Source organism: Channa argus, chromosome 18, assembly GCF_033026475.1.
Source record: "Channa argus isolate prfri chromosome 18, Channa argus male v1.0, whole genome shotgun sequence".
Lineage (NCBI taxonomy): Eukaryota > Metazoa > Chordata > Actinopteri > Anabantiformes > Channidae > Channa > Channa argus.
The window spans coordinates 9,563,673-9,579,154 of record NC_090214.1 but is presented as its reverse complement, the minus strand read 5'-3'; the positions used below and the strand labels follow the sequence as shown (position 1 = coordinate 9,579,154).

General features: G+C 38.6%; 1 protein-coding gene across 3 annotated transcripts in view; it reads left to right on the top strand.

Moving 5' to 3' along the window:
- Positions 1-15,482, top strand: part of rgs3a (regulator of G protein signaling 3a) — a 129,176-nt gene that overhangs the window by 15,198 nt on the left and 98,496 nt on the right. For 2 of the 3 annotated variants that reach the window (XM_067485047.1, XM_067485048.1), the window contains 3 exons: positions 170-238; positions 4,833-4,893; positions 8,811-8,901. In XM_067485047.1, coding sequence (XP_067341148.1) covers positions 170-238; positions 4,833-4,893; positions 8,811-8,901 — 221 coding nt within the window. Of the gene's footprint in view, positions 1-169; positions 239-4,832; positions 4,894-8,810; positions 8,902-9,464; positions 9,761-15,482 lie in introns of those variants that run through there. The other variant, XM_067485050.1, reaches the window with a different exon arrangement.

Sequence of the window (15,482 nt, the reverse complement as noted above, 5' to 3'; positions counted from 1 at the left end):
CTAATTGTTCTCCAAACTTCCCAGGAACACTAAAAATATTTTGTTTGCACTGTACAATCTGATGCAAAGTCATAATCTATCAGATAATCCCATTGACATTGCTTGCAGCTGGGTTATATCTTAAATTTGCCTTAAAACAGTTAAAATTTGGCATTGTCTTCATTTTCAGTGCTGTCAATGAGGAGGATCTTCATAAGAGGCTGCTCTTTACAATGTGGAAGTCTGACTCTACATCAAGGTATTTGCTGGGGAAAGTTGAGGGGGATGGCAGCGTGATTCGTGGTAATATTAAATTGAACATAAGGGAAAATATTTTCCCTCTGAAGTTTTATTGAATCTCCTATTTGAAAAGGTTGTTTTTAAGAAGCTGAAACAATAAAGATGGTTTGAGAGGACAGAACATGAGCGTCACTATGTGCTAGAAGTACTGAACAACACCTGTCTTGATACGGTTTGCATGGATAAAGGCTTGTCATAAACAGAGATGAACTTCTGTAATTTTTACATTGGTAAACCATGCATGAGATGGGGGATGGGGGGGGGCATGCAGACCAGAGAGGCAGCCAGCAGTTCAGTGAGTTTACCAGAGGGCAATGTGGAATTAATAGACTGGTCACAATTACTGACTGGGTGATAAGGGAATTACAGTCAGGTGAGTACTGTGGCATGGATGTCAGGTGCCTGGACAGGTAGGAAAGTCTGAGGGCATCTGGTGGTTGCATGGAGAATGGCAGGTGTGAGATCAAATTGCCTAAAAAGCAGAGGTGTCAAAAGTGAACACATTCTTTTCTCGAAGTAGAAGTAAAGATACTTGTGTTAAAAAAAAAGATTCTTTTAAAAGTAGACTTACTGATTCAACTTCTTTACTTAAGTACAAGTAAAAAAATACAGGCTCTAAAATGTAATTAAAGTATAAAAATAAAAAGTAAAGTTCTTCAAAGTTCTACTAAAATCTGTATTTTGCAAGATCTTACTTTCTATTAATATAATTGGAGAATTATTAATACATCTAACTTTGTATAATATAAAAAAAGTATAAAAGGTAAAGCTGGGGTAATTGTGACTTAGGTGGTAAAAAAGGTTGTCAGGGTCATTAAAAAGTATCAAGGTTTATTCCTGTGACTAAGGGATTTTTATTTTTAAATCAGTTACTGAATTTCTCTTCAGACATGAGCTTTTGTATCAAAGTTGAAATAACTAAAAGATTAAATGACAAAAAATTTGTTGATTGATGGCAGAAATACTACAGGTCATAATAAAACCAGAGAATGAGATGAACAGCAAAAAAAAATGACATGTTAATTAAATGTTACTGCCATATTTAACATTAAATATTTCAGTTGCAGGCTAAAAACAATGGCTTTCAGCTTGTCCCTTCAGGGGTCACCACAGCAGAACCTGTTCTGTGCGTTGATTTGGCATGAGTTTTTTTACACTTGATGCCCTGCCATTTTATCCGGCCTCTGGACCAGCACCAAGGGAGCCTGGCTGGGTGGGGCCACACCTGTTGAGGTGGTATGATCCCGCGGCCTTCTGCATCCCAACATGATGCTCTACCCATTCAGCCACCAGGCCCCTGATTTCATTTGTAGGCTGACTTTACAAATATATATATTTAACAAATTAATTGATCCAAATAGTGAGCTACTCTGCTTTGACAAATTGTGAGTCTCGTGGTTTTTTGTGATATTAAAACTTATTGTAATGAATTAATGTGTTTTATTGATGCATGAAAAACAGCAGCACAGCTATACTACTGTCTGTGAATGGCTGCCTGTCGCTGTCAATCGTGGGGTATTGCGGAACAGAAATTCTTCAAATGTTTCTAAACAGACGTGGGGAGCTTCCTGTAGTTACTACAAAGAATTGTTAAAGAGTTGTCAAAAAAATACTCAAATAAAGTACAGATACCTGAAATTTCCACTTGAATACAGTACTGAAGTATTTGTACTTTGTTACTTCAGAACTATGCAAAATAGCACTGACGCAGAAAACATTTCTTTAAGTCAAAACACCGTACGGAACATTTATTTAAAAAGATATATGCAGAAGTACTGTATGGTGTCACAAGCTTAAACGAGTGGTTGAGTTTAGATCATGGAATGCTTATAAAGATAAAGACCTTTTTGGAACAGTTTCTGGGACACAGCTTTAGAGTGATTTAGTCATCTTTAAGCAAATAAGCCCCAACACCAAATGGTTACTGGTAATTGCAAAACAACAGAAGGAAAAATGTTTCCAGCTCTAATACACATTGTTTGAATATAAGTTTGCTAAATTTTAATATGCTGATGAGATTCCAATTGTAACTTGCCCAAGAGCTTGATTTATTAAAAGCATTGGACACCCTGCCCTCGTTTTGGTAATAGATATAAATTAACTGTCAGCTCCTTTTTTCCTTTGCACAGTATGGCTTGGAATCAGGGTTATGATACATACTGTTCACATATACAAGTTCAGAGAGAATTTGACACATAATCATGGATTGTCTAGATCCTCTGTCAAGCAACAATGGCATTCCTTCTATGATAAACCAGGACAGCATCTGTTCAGCACCAGCTGCTGCAGTGCCAACCGCGGTGCTCAGATCCACTCCATCCACAGCTGGACTTCTCAAAGAAAACACCTTGAGATCACAGCCTGTTGTATAAGCTGCTTTCGTAGACCCAAGGACAGCACTGACTTGATTTTCACATTGTTGCACATTAAAATACTGGTTTGGACCCTTTGTTGAATAGAGAATTATGTATTCCAGTTTCATTTGTAACCTCTGAGAGCAAAGAGCAGCACCGGTACAGCCACTTTTAGGAACTCTATCACAATTTAAATAAGCAGTGGAGAACCCGAAGGTCAGGTTAAATATAAAAGTGATATGTCTGTTGCAAACACAAATCTAATGGTTAGGCAGAGACACCTAGGAGTTTGCTTAATAGATCTGAATGTAACATCATTTAGGCGGCACTTGTGATTAGTTCTGGTTGTTGAAGCATACATTTGACCTGTTCTCTCTGAGGGGTGATCTTTACCCCTGCACCACCCACCTTCCTGTCCTCCTTAGAAGCCATTTAAAATGTCATGTCCAACTTGAAATGTCATGAATTCCACTTATATGTGGGAAGCAGTGCCTGTTCAGCAGATCCTTTGTAACACTGCAGAACGCTGATTGACCAAAGTGCTGCTGTAGCGAAACCCAGCAAGATTGTGATCAGTCATACACTGTAAGGACACAATGACAAAGTTTGCTGCATTTCAATGTCTACGTATCCTGGAACAACGGGCAGTCCCAGTATTCTTTCTTTATATGTAGCGGTAATTTTATCTCCCCTCTCTTCAATTATTTTATATTCTTATTTACAAAAGAAACACACACACACACACACACACACACACACACACACACACACACACACACACACACACACACACACACACACACACACACACACACACACACAGAAAACAATCACTTTATGTCCTCAGCAATATATCACTTCTTTTTACTCTATTTTAGTTAATCAAATACACAATACTTTACAAAACCTACCTCTCCTGCCTGTGGCTTTCCTCTGCAAGCCCAAGAAAGCTAAATAATTAACTAAAAAGGCTTGGTACTGTAATTTTGTGCAAACATGACTCAAATATGGGTAAATAGTGCATTTGTTGAAGGAGTATTTCCAGCTGTAAATTTGTTGCTCGGGGAAGCACGGTGGTGGAGGCGTTACCGTTGCCACCTCAGAGCTAGAAGGTTGTGGGTTGTCCCTAAGATAGACTGGTGAGTGTACCCTGCCTCTTGCCCCATGAGAGCTGGGGTAGGCTTCAACCCAACCGGGACCTTAAACGGGACAAGTGGTCACAGATAATGGATGGATAAATGGAAATGTGTTGCTCCAGTTACTTTTTACAGCAGAAGGACAAAGCATGTGGGTTTGACACAACTAAAAACCACTGTGCTTGTGATTATAATGTAAGAACAAGGCATCTCTTTTAGTTATGTATGCTCTATAGATGGAAACGTTGGTTGGAGAACTGGTCTGTCCATGACTTTAGATTTTGTACAGACCTTCAATGAACCTACAGGATGAATGTACTGGCTTTCCTCTAGTCCCTCCATGGGGTTTGGCTTAGTAGTGACAGGTTTTAACATCAACTGAATAGAAGAACTCTCTAACACAGAAAATCTGTAATCAATTTGGTGACCTAATAAATTTCAATATTGCCTTCACAACACTCTGTCAATACAGCTGAGCTTTTTTAGTCACTGGCTCATTTTACTGAGTGGAGACAAGACATGGCCAAGAAACATTTCAGGTGTTCAGCTATGCTAATGGACAATTTGCCCTCAAACTAGCATCAGCAGCTGCATTATCCCTGTCCAGCTGGGAGGATGTCAAGAATTATTTCTCTCGTGTATGCATAATTAAACATCCCTATCCACTCCACCAACACCATTACCACACATGCCCATAACTTTGATAATAAATTGGTCCACTGTGAGTATGTTGACAAATGAATGAAAAAATCCCAAGTAACACATTTTACTATGGTTTTATTGACACCAGTCTAACTCGAGGGATTAAACCTTTCTTTTTTGTTTCTTATATAAACATTTCAATGTAGTAATATGACCAAATATGACATTAGGGTGAAAAACAAATTTGAAACCATATTTATCATATTATCATTATAACATCTTCTTGGTTAGTTTGTTTTTATTGTCAGGTCTACTGGTTTTATGCATTGGGGGATTACAGCACTCAGTTCAGAAATCATACACAATAACATGCTTTAATTTGGGGTATTGACTGTTCTATTCTTTCTTTATGTGTGAACAGGATGAGTGTTCTGCTGGGTTGCATGAGCTTTGGCATGCGCTCCCTTATGGCCCCAGACAAGGTAAGTTTGAATACAGAGATTACAGGTATAAATACATTTTGTAAACTGTGTCCTTATCTCCCTTTTTAACTTCTGTCATTATGTGTGTGTCCAGTGTGTTAAGTGTGACTGAACTCCAGTAACCTCAATAGTTGAGACTAGAGATAGAAATTTCCTTTGGCAACATTAACAATCAATTGCAAAATAACTTGCATTCAATCCAAGAATCAGAGCAGAATACCTGAACATTAAATGACATGAATTATAAATTGGAATATATAATGGCTTCATTTAAAATTATTATATATTGAACATTATTATGATTCCACTCCTATCTGTCTATATTTAACAAAACTCAGACAAAAGTATTAAACACAACATCAGGCCAGAAAGATATGTTCAGAATATACATGCTGTATTTATTATAGGGCGGTAAGTAATTTGTAACATTATCAAATAAGCATGGAATAGGCTGGTCTTCTCACACCAGATGGGTTTCATGTACTATAATATGCATATATCTAACCTATCTATATGATGTGGTTTACTTGTGTGTCAATCACTATGGCTAATGTTAATCCATCAGCTGGAATCATCTGTCCTGCTGGGACACATGCTGGGGTTGGACAAAAAAATTTGCACCAACCTAATCAGTCAAAGAACTCTTTGAACAGTTTGTGCCTCCAGTAAAAGTGCATAGATCAGGTGATGCTTAAAAAGTTCAGCACATTTGTGTAGAGGCTTTTCCTGAACATTAGGGCTGGATATTTAATGTTCCTCTGTACCATCTGACACTTAGCTTCCAGCCTGCATTAACAAGCAACTGCTTCTGCTTAAGTTTGGCGTTAGCGTAAGCCTGAGAAATCTAAAGCTAATCCAGGTAGATGCCAGACAGCAATGTCTCCAACTGAAAGCCATATTAGCTTTTGTTTGTTTCATGGCCAGAGGTGTGCTGATCACCCCTACAAGCGGTCAACATGCCCTGTAACTTCATCTCATTAAACAGGAGAAAGCACTGCTTTGTGGCACAACTAAGTATTACAGCATCTACAGTTCACTACATTGAAGTTACTGACAGTTACACCGCACATAACAAACTTTTCAAACACTCCTGAGCCACAGCACAGGTGTGTTGCCACCAGTTACTGGAGGGAATCACAGTTTGAGTTACTCTGAAATATTATGGTTCACATTGCTACCTAAGTGCCAAAAATGCTGAACATTTTGTAACAGCACATTATATACTGTAAATCCGTCGCCACGTGGGCTAAATATTCATCCATCATCTAGCTTTGACCAGGTGGCCAGTCTATCTCAGGGCCAAAACAGAGAACTACACAGACAGACAACCATTCACACTCACACAAAGGTCATTTAGAGTCACCAATTAAACTAACACGCATGTTTTTGCAATATGAGAGCACAGGGAGAATATGCAAACTCCACACATAAGTCCGAAGATTGAATCACCTCAACTGGACTTTTTTCTTCTTGGCTAGAAACGTTTCACTACTTATCGAAGCAGCTTCTTCAGTGTCAACAAAGAAAGGCGGCAGTTGACCACAGATCCCAGGGACCTTCAAGCTGTTAAGCAGTAGCCCAAGTTTAAAAAAAAAAAAGACAAGACAACAAAATTGCTTGTGTCAGTCTGTGTTATTGAATAAACTGTGTATTGTGTTCTCATCGCACATTCTCATCTTTCATTGGCTGTTATTAGGTAAATGCTCTTACAGGTAGATAGAAGCGTGACACCACTTCTTCACACACATGTACATTACTGTATATTATAGAACACTTGCCCTCAGGCTTTTCCAGGTGATAGCATCATTGTTGATCTCTGGCTGAATTAGAAGTAATGTATGTATTTCCTCCTCCACTGCTTTTCTTAGCTCTTTCCTTCATTGTTTAATTATTCAACTCTAATTTACCCAGCTGTCTTTCCTCTGCCTTAGCAGACTTGCCCATTTTTCCGATAGCATACTATAAATTCACATGAAAAAAGCTCCCCTTTAGTGGTTAGTACAGTAACCTGAGCAAATGTTTAATATGCAGTATACTTAAGCATATTACGTTTCGAATGGTTACATTATTTGCATGAGAAGGCACTGGGTACATCAAAATGTGTCACTGCTTACTTAAAAGCATGTATAAACTACTCAAATTCTGCTTTGGAGAACTTAAATTGCTTAAAACCCAGCTGAGAAAACCTGTGAAAGAAACTGTCAAAACTTTCATCCAGTTGTTTTCTTCTGTACAAGAATCAATTGTTGCACTTATCTGCCTTTTGATGATGGAGTATCCTGCCCTAATGGGCTCTTTGTGAAGTGGAAAAACATGAATGTCTTTGTGATAGTTAGCGATAGTGCTTTATAACACATAATGACAACCTCAGGGGGTTTGAATCACAGCATGTAAAACAAGCCTATCTACTATAAAAGTACATTAAAGTTTTTCAGTATCATTGCAGAGGTATACTTTGCTCAATTGACATGAAAAATGGTTACTTGGCACTATGGCAATTTAATAATTGTCTGAGCATTGACATAAAAGTTAGTGTTTAGAAAGAAAATTAGCAAAAAGATTTACAAAGCCTCTTGTTCACTCATAAAAACACCCCGCTGAGACTTTCTGTGGTTTAATTACCCTCCACATCAGCGAGGAAAACAAACAACAGAGAGAAATTATAATATATAGTCAGCTCTATGCCTTCCTTCCTGTAACATTTATCCCAATTAATATTTTATTGGCTTAATGTGCTAATGAGGGATTTTTAGCTTTGAGTCATAGGGAGTTTTTTGTCGTCATCTCTCCTACCACATCCGTTATTCCTCTCTGTTGTTATTTTTCATTCATCCCTTCTTACAAACCCATCCTGTCCTGTTTTCCTCCACAATTTTCTTTTAATTCAGAAAGATTTGGAACTTATTGTTATGTCACTGTTATGTTTGTCTGCTTTGGATGTCTGTCACATCTTGTCATTTGTTTGAATTCTTGTACCACTGTGTGCATTTCACCTCTCTCTGATCTCCTGATTTCTCTTTCCCTCTTTGTCATGTGTCTTTCTCCTGACTAACAGCTCTCTTTGCTCACTCTTTCCTCTTTGTCAGATGTGTAGAGTAAATTTAAATGATATAAATCCGTTACTGACTTTTAGGACATATGCCCCCAACTGTCCTTCCCCCTTGTCCCACAGCTCAAAGAAATCTGTCCACTCAGATAAGATGCTTTAAAATGCAGATTATTGTCACTGTCTACGGCATCACATTATTTAGTACAAAAGATGAGCCTGGCACTATCTGCATGCGTGTGTGCATGTGTGTTTTTTGTGCAATACACAAAAAATTATGGCATTTTCACTTTAATCTCAAGACTCTGTCCTCACCACCAAGATTAAAATCAGACCGCCTTTGGTGCAGCCCTTATGACTTTGTGTATCACACATTCAGTAGCTCCAAATACGTAACACACATATGGACACAGACAAACACAAAGGAACACCATCTGGCTCACAAGGCTGAAGTGCAGAAGTGGGCCATCAGCTGCTGGAATAAGCTAAAGCATTGTGACTGGTGAGCGTGTGTGTGTTCAGTGTTTGCAGCCCTCGAGGAGCCAGCAAATTGAGTCTGTGTGTGTTTGCATCCTTGCCTTGGGGTGTGTGTGTGTGTGTGTGTGTGTGTGTGTGTGTGTGTGTGTGTGTGTGTTTATGTTTGTGCTCAAATTTTAAATCTAGTACTCATTAGGTTGAATCCCCAAGCTTAAAGTTAGCACTCATGCATACTCTCTCTCACTCACACACTTACACACACACACACACACACACACACACACACACACACACACACACACACACACACACACACCCCAAGGCAAGGATGCAAACACACACAGACTCACACTCACACATATTTTCTTTGTGTGTGCATGCGCGCATGCTCTAGGAGATTCAAGGATGGTACTACCTACTTGGGGAAGAAATTGGGAGGAAGAACCACCTTAAAGTGCCCATGCAACAAATTTACCACAAGACTGGTAAGTAAACATAGTCTTTACTCAATGAGACAGGTTAGAATGCTGACTATAAAACATGCTGAATATGCCTGTATTACTTATTTGACCAACTGTGTCATATATACTGTATAATTTTTCAGGCAAAGTAGGATTTAATGCATGATCTATATAATAAATTGAAAGTACTTCCCCAAACAAAATTTAAAAAATATATAATCTTTAGACATTAGTAATAAAACTCACAATCACAGTTGTTTGTGTCATTTGAAAAATGATATACAAGACAATAATAAAACACAAAAAATAGTTTGGTAATATTAAATATTATAAGTGAGTGTATGCTGTATAAATACTCTCATGTTTGTGAATGTGTGCCTAGGTCTAAGTCTTTATCTGTCTTTGGGTCGGAAGGTGGGGCAGCTGGGGGAGCGGGGGATTATGAGAGGGATTTGGAGAGCCAATGAGGGAAAGACAGAGAGAGTAGGAGGGAGAGAGTGGTCTGGATGAAACCCTGACGCGTCACAGTTTCCAGAAAGACAGCACGAGAAAGAAAGTGACGGAGCTCTCCCATACCATTTGCTGCTGGAGTGGATCTCCCCTCACACACAGACACATTCACATCCCAATCGCACACACGCTCACACACACACATACACACACATACACACACACGCACACACATCCCACCACCACCACACACATTTACACATGCATAGTTGTTTGGAAATCTATTTTTCTTCTCTCCGTCTTGGAGTGCTTCTTCTCTTCCTGCTTACTATATGATAGCACTCAGTCGTAATTTAACATTGGTGGTGGTGTTTTGTGTGTGTGTGTTGGAGTTGTTCTACTCTGTACCAGCCATAAGGGCAGCCTAGATTAGGTGAGTACTATGTTTGTGTTTTCATATTTGGCTGAACTCAATGCACATGGGTGTATTTTGGGAGCTGCATGTTGCATTGTGAAGCAGCAAATTTGGTTTATTTTTCATTAGGGCTGTTCAATAAGTATGTGTTATCACTTTTTTTTGTATGGTACATCCCTCCCTATGTCTTATCACTTGACCACATTCCTTGTTTCCTCCTCTTGCTCGTTTCTTTTCCCCTTTCTTTTTTCTTCTTTATATTTCTCTGCAGTGAGTGTTTATTATTGCTGACATTATATTTGATCTGTCTTTGTTACTCTAGGGATGTAGTGCTAATCAGCCAATTCTCACCTAGTTTTCTCTTGTTGAGCTAAATTGGTCACAGTTGCTTCCCCCTGAAGACCCCCTAGGGAGCTTTTCTTACCCATGCACTGGATTATTTACAGTATTGCCCCATGTTTTTGTACTGACATGTTCAAACACACACGTACACTTCCTTCACCCTCAGTAACCCCAGCCTTTCCCAATTGCAGTACTGTACCTTCGACTTTCCTTTGCTTATTCACAGTCCCATTCTGGGTTATGAGAATGACGGTGAGATCCTAAGATGTTGGGTAACCCATTCCAATTTACAGTGCTTGGCTGAACTAGGCTAATCTGCCTCATGCAACTTTAAAATTTGTTTCATGCTTCTGTGGATGGAACTGGGACAGGGGTATCAGATTGGACAAGACTCAGCCAGCAGAAAACCATTACAAAGCTTGCATGAGAGGATCCTGACTTTTGCAAAAGGGTGTCATAGGCAAGAAGTTTTTTTAGCAGTGGGAATGTTTTTTAAGAGTGCAAAGGGAGAGGTTAAGTAATTTAACAGGCCATCATGACAACAAGGAAAAATTGCATGCTTGGATATATTAATAGGTGAGGAGGTTTTCATCTTTTCCAGTGGCAATAGTGCCACACTACTGTGTGTGTGTGTGTGTTGGGGGGGAAAGAGAGATGGGGGTGCATACTCATGCATGCACTTGTGTATTGCCAGCTGGCAGAATGTAGGCCATGGAGGCTCTGCTGCACCATGAAAGGCATTAACATCTCATTCATTAGAATAGAAAATCACTGTGTGTGTGTCCGTTCTCTTACACTCTGTCCATCTGTTTGTGTATGTGTCTCACTCCCTCTCTTTTTCCGACTCTCCTTGTTTGTCTTAATCCATTAATATTTTGTTTCATATGTCACCATTCACTGATTGTTCATGTATTTTTTGAGTCATGTCTTTCGCATCATCTGAATGAGTTTCTTAGTCATTCTAGCATCTTTGTCATTTGCCTGTTAGTCCACGGTTCATCTCTGATACAACCTGTCACATTAAAAAATCCACAAGGCATTTCCTAAACATGCTATTTTAAGCAAGAAAAACCGCTAGACCTTGCAAGAAATACTCTCTATCATTAAGACATTCCTACGATAGCAGGAATGAGGAGGATCATATTAGCTTGGCAGGGTCACCTAAAAATATCCTTTAGTATTTCACGCTTAAATATAATAAAGCTATGACACTTTTACCACGTCTTTATATTTCTAAATGAATCAGCACCTTCTCAAAAAAATATTTCTAATAATATTCATACATGAATGAGTAGGACCAGGCTCACCTTGTACTTGTAATACCTTCTAGCTATTTGAGCAGTGGTTTCATAGCTGCAATTTTAAATATCCTTTAGTATTTCAGGCTTAAATATAATATTGCTATGACACTTTTACCATGTGTTTTGAATGAATTAGCAACCTTCTCAAGCCTTAATTTCTAATAATATTCATACTGACATTCATACGTATCATGATTCACAATAACCGCTGAGCAGGAGCAATAATTGGTCATGTGTGTTTGAGTCTGTATTTTTGAGACAGCTAATGACATGAATTCAAAAATAATGCCAAGTGTTAGATGAAAATTATGTATTGAAAATTATTTTTTCAAATATATAGCCTACACACATAGAATTACATTATGTTGGCATTTTATGAAATGTATGAAAAAATATCATTAAGAATTGTGAAGCATAAGTTTGGGTTTGGGATTAGATACAGTATATAGTAAATTAACTATGGTAAGGGAATAACACCTTTTTTATTTTGATTTACATTTAGCACCCAAACTTTGCACTTACCTTCCAATACTAACACAGTAGCCATGTCTAGTAAGCCTTTATGTGGTTTAATTTTGTTATGGAGAAAAAGACTTTATTTTTATGTAATTTTGAACAACCAGGCTAAAGTTCCAATTGTTTAAAAAAAACTATATGACCAGTTTCATAAGAAAACATCAGTTCAGCTGTTTTTGATGTCAGAACCAACACATGTTAACTATACTGTCATAATCCTATGATTTTCTTTCAAAATTGATAAGTAATTAATCTTTATAGGCAAACATTAACTATCAGTCTTTTGCTTCTGTGGTAGACTAATCCATGGTGATGTGTGCAAATACTCACCAGAGATGCAGTATTTGGATCAGTGTGTCTGACTAATCTCTCACTCAGAGATCTGTGCCAGTTCAGAGCTAGGGCAGTGCCAGACCAAAATGCCTTGGGCAGCATTATGTTGGACTAGGAAGCTAACATCCAGTCTGCATGATGTGGCATCATTTCGACCTAATAGCAAAGTAACTTAGATTTGGGTTATATTTTATATGCAGATATATCTTTTAGCTAACAACAATAATCCCACCAACCACCACCAATAATCTGTTCCTCCCGTACATTCTGTTTGTGTTCCATCTCACTCATCTGCTATAGACCACTGTTGTAAAAAAAATTCAATTAGCCACACTACAGTTGCGACATGCGGTTTCTTACAAAGACAATTTTGAGTTAATCCCACCTACACCCTGCTGTAAAATTTAATAAAAATTTACCATCTATTTTTAATTTTCTTTTAAATTAAAACAAATTTAACATTTTTAACAATTTATGTTTTCAGTTTAATGTAATTGGTTGGAACTGAGTGCTACAAAAAAGGTTGGAGACTTCAAGGATATTGAGAGATGGAATAAACTATACCCCCTTATTGTTTTATACACACAATAACTGGTACATTTCAAAGAAATGTATGTTCACAAAAGAGCAAAATATGTGGATAGCACAGAAAAAAATGCAATATCTCTAAATATCATGCTTCTTTTGCTGTCTAGTACTGTTGTCACTCAGTCAGACTTTCCTCCTAACAAATTTTCTGCTGAGCGTTGACAGCTAATTACACCGTAGGGCTACAAAAAGGCGGCCATCTTAGCTTTGCAAAACAGGAATTGAGAAACTGAAATGGAAAGGCTCCGCATGAGTGACAGCCAAACAACATTTCGGGGGAAGGAGTGACAGAGCAATTACTGTACAAATGCAGTGTTAGAAACCTATTTTATGGCACAGTAATATTGTACTACACCTCTTTAAGTACTGTTCTACTTATACTCCTAATGTAGGATACAGTGATATTTACTGTTAAATGTAGTTATTTGGCAAACACTTTTATCCAAAGCAACTTTTAAGTGAGTTACAATTCAAGCAGAAAATCAAAGCCCAGGAAAAGACAGTAAATCAAAGCCCTAGGAAAAGAAATGCTTGGGTTTCATGAGAGCCTAAGTCCATAGGAAGTTGTTGAAGAGTTCTGGCTTGAACAATCTTTTAATATTAGGAGTGAGGCTGCTGAGCGAAGCCAGTGCAGAGATCTGGTGAGAGTGGTGAGATGTGTGTCGTTTTTCACAGATCAACAGCCAGGACATTAAAATGCCACTCATACTGAATAAATGTGCTTTGATGTTAACAAGAAGTGGGAAGATAGTTAGAACTACTAGACTCACAACTAGAAGGTAACATAGCCGATCTTATCTACCCTAAGTACCTTTCAATCATGCAGGTAAAAGGGAAGAGGCCACATAACAAGCAGCAACTGCCAAATATATAAAGAGAGTAAGGCAAGTCCCGAGAAGCCAGCTAAATGAGAAGAACAAAGTCCAGGCTGCCAGTCATCATGAATTCACTGGCATAATAAGCTGGCCAAAAGAGGAGATAGAGGCCAATGTCAATAAAACAAGGAAGCTCCTTCAATGTTTTGGCCACCAAATGGTTAATTCATTTAAGGGGCGTTAATGTACAGTCATGTGCAAAAGTTTGTACACTCCGTTTATTTTGGCCCATTCTTCTTTACAACATTGCTTCAGTTCATTGATGTTTTTTGGCATTTGCCTATGCACAGCTCTCCTAAGGTCCCACTACAGCATTATAATTGAGTTGGGGTCTGGATGGAGGAGGCCATTCCAAAACCTTCTTTTATTTTTCAGCCATTCTTGTGTATATTACCTGGTGTGCTTCAGATCATCTCCTGCATCTTGACCTAATTTCAACTGAGTTTTAGCTGTTGGACAGACGGCCTCACATTTGCCTCTAGAATACTCTGGTATAGAGAGGCGTTCATGGTCGACTTTATAACTGGAAAATACTCAGGTCCTGTGGCTGCAAAACAAGCCCAAATCATCCGTGGGTTTGAGGTGTTTGCTGAAATGCTGTGTTTGGTTTTTACCAAACATGGCACTGCCCAAACAACTTTGCTTTGGTCTCATTTCTCCTTAGGATACTGTGCCAGAGGTCTTGAGGTTTATTCAGATGCAGTTTTGTGAACCTCAGTTGTGCTTTCATGTTATTTTTAGACAGAAGAGGCTTCTCCTGGCAACCCATCCAAACAAACCAGATTTGTTCAGTCGCGCTGTTGTGGACTTCAACATTTAGCATGCTCAGTGAGACCCGTAGGGTCTTTTTGTTTATTTCTCTGAGCGTTGCATGCTCTGACCTTGGGGTTAATGTACCCCCACATCCACTCCTGGGAAGACTGGCAACTGTCTGTAACCCTTACACTTGCTAATAGTCTTTCTCATTGTAGAACACTGAACTCCAGATTGTTAAGAAATGGTTTCTATAGCCCTTTTCAGATTTATGTGCAGCAACAGTTGCTTCTCTAAAACCACCCTATATGTCTTGTCTTCTTGGCATTGTGTTAACACACACCTGAATGCTCCAAACCAGTAAACTGCAAAAACTTCTAGCTTAATAGATACAGCTCTGCACACCTGCTGATGATCAATTTATCAAGGGCTGATGATTAGAAGCACTTGGCCGCAACTTCCCCTCTTAAATCGGTTGGAAGCAGTAAGGTTTTACTTAGTATTGCCCATGTGTTTTTTTGGTTTCATTTTTGTAAAAAGTAATAATAAAAAAAAAGTTATATTTGCCTAATACTACAACCTGTTATGGTCAGATGATTTTATGTTTTTGCACAAAAACATGGAATTAAAAGATAGGATACTAACTTTTGCACATGAGCTTAGTTTTTGAAGATTACGTATGTATTATTGTCTATTTGTGCATGAATACTGTCTTATACATAGATAGGACAGTAACAGTGGCTGGTATCAGTGCTTTTGACCCTACCTACTACATTCGGGTACAACACACAGATTGCCCTTGTCAATTGGGGAAGTAGCAACAGCACACCTTTTTCCACATAATGTGATTTGACATAACAGTCTGATTTTTGGCCAAACAAAGGCTGCATTGGTCAGAGTCATTGGGGGCTGTCAAACTTATGTGACAGTGTGGAGGCTGCATTAGGCAAAGACCTCAGCGGCTGAGGGGGAAGCTGCTTCAGCAAACACCTAAGCGGCTGCATCCGTCTCGGATCCTGCATCGCAACCTCA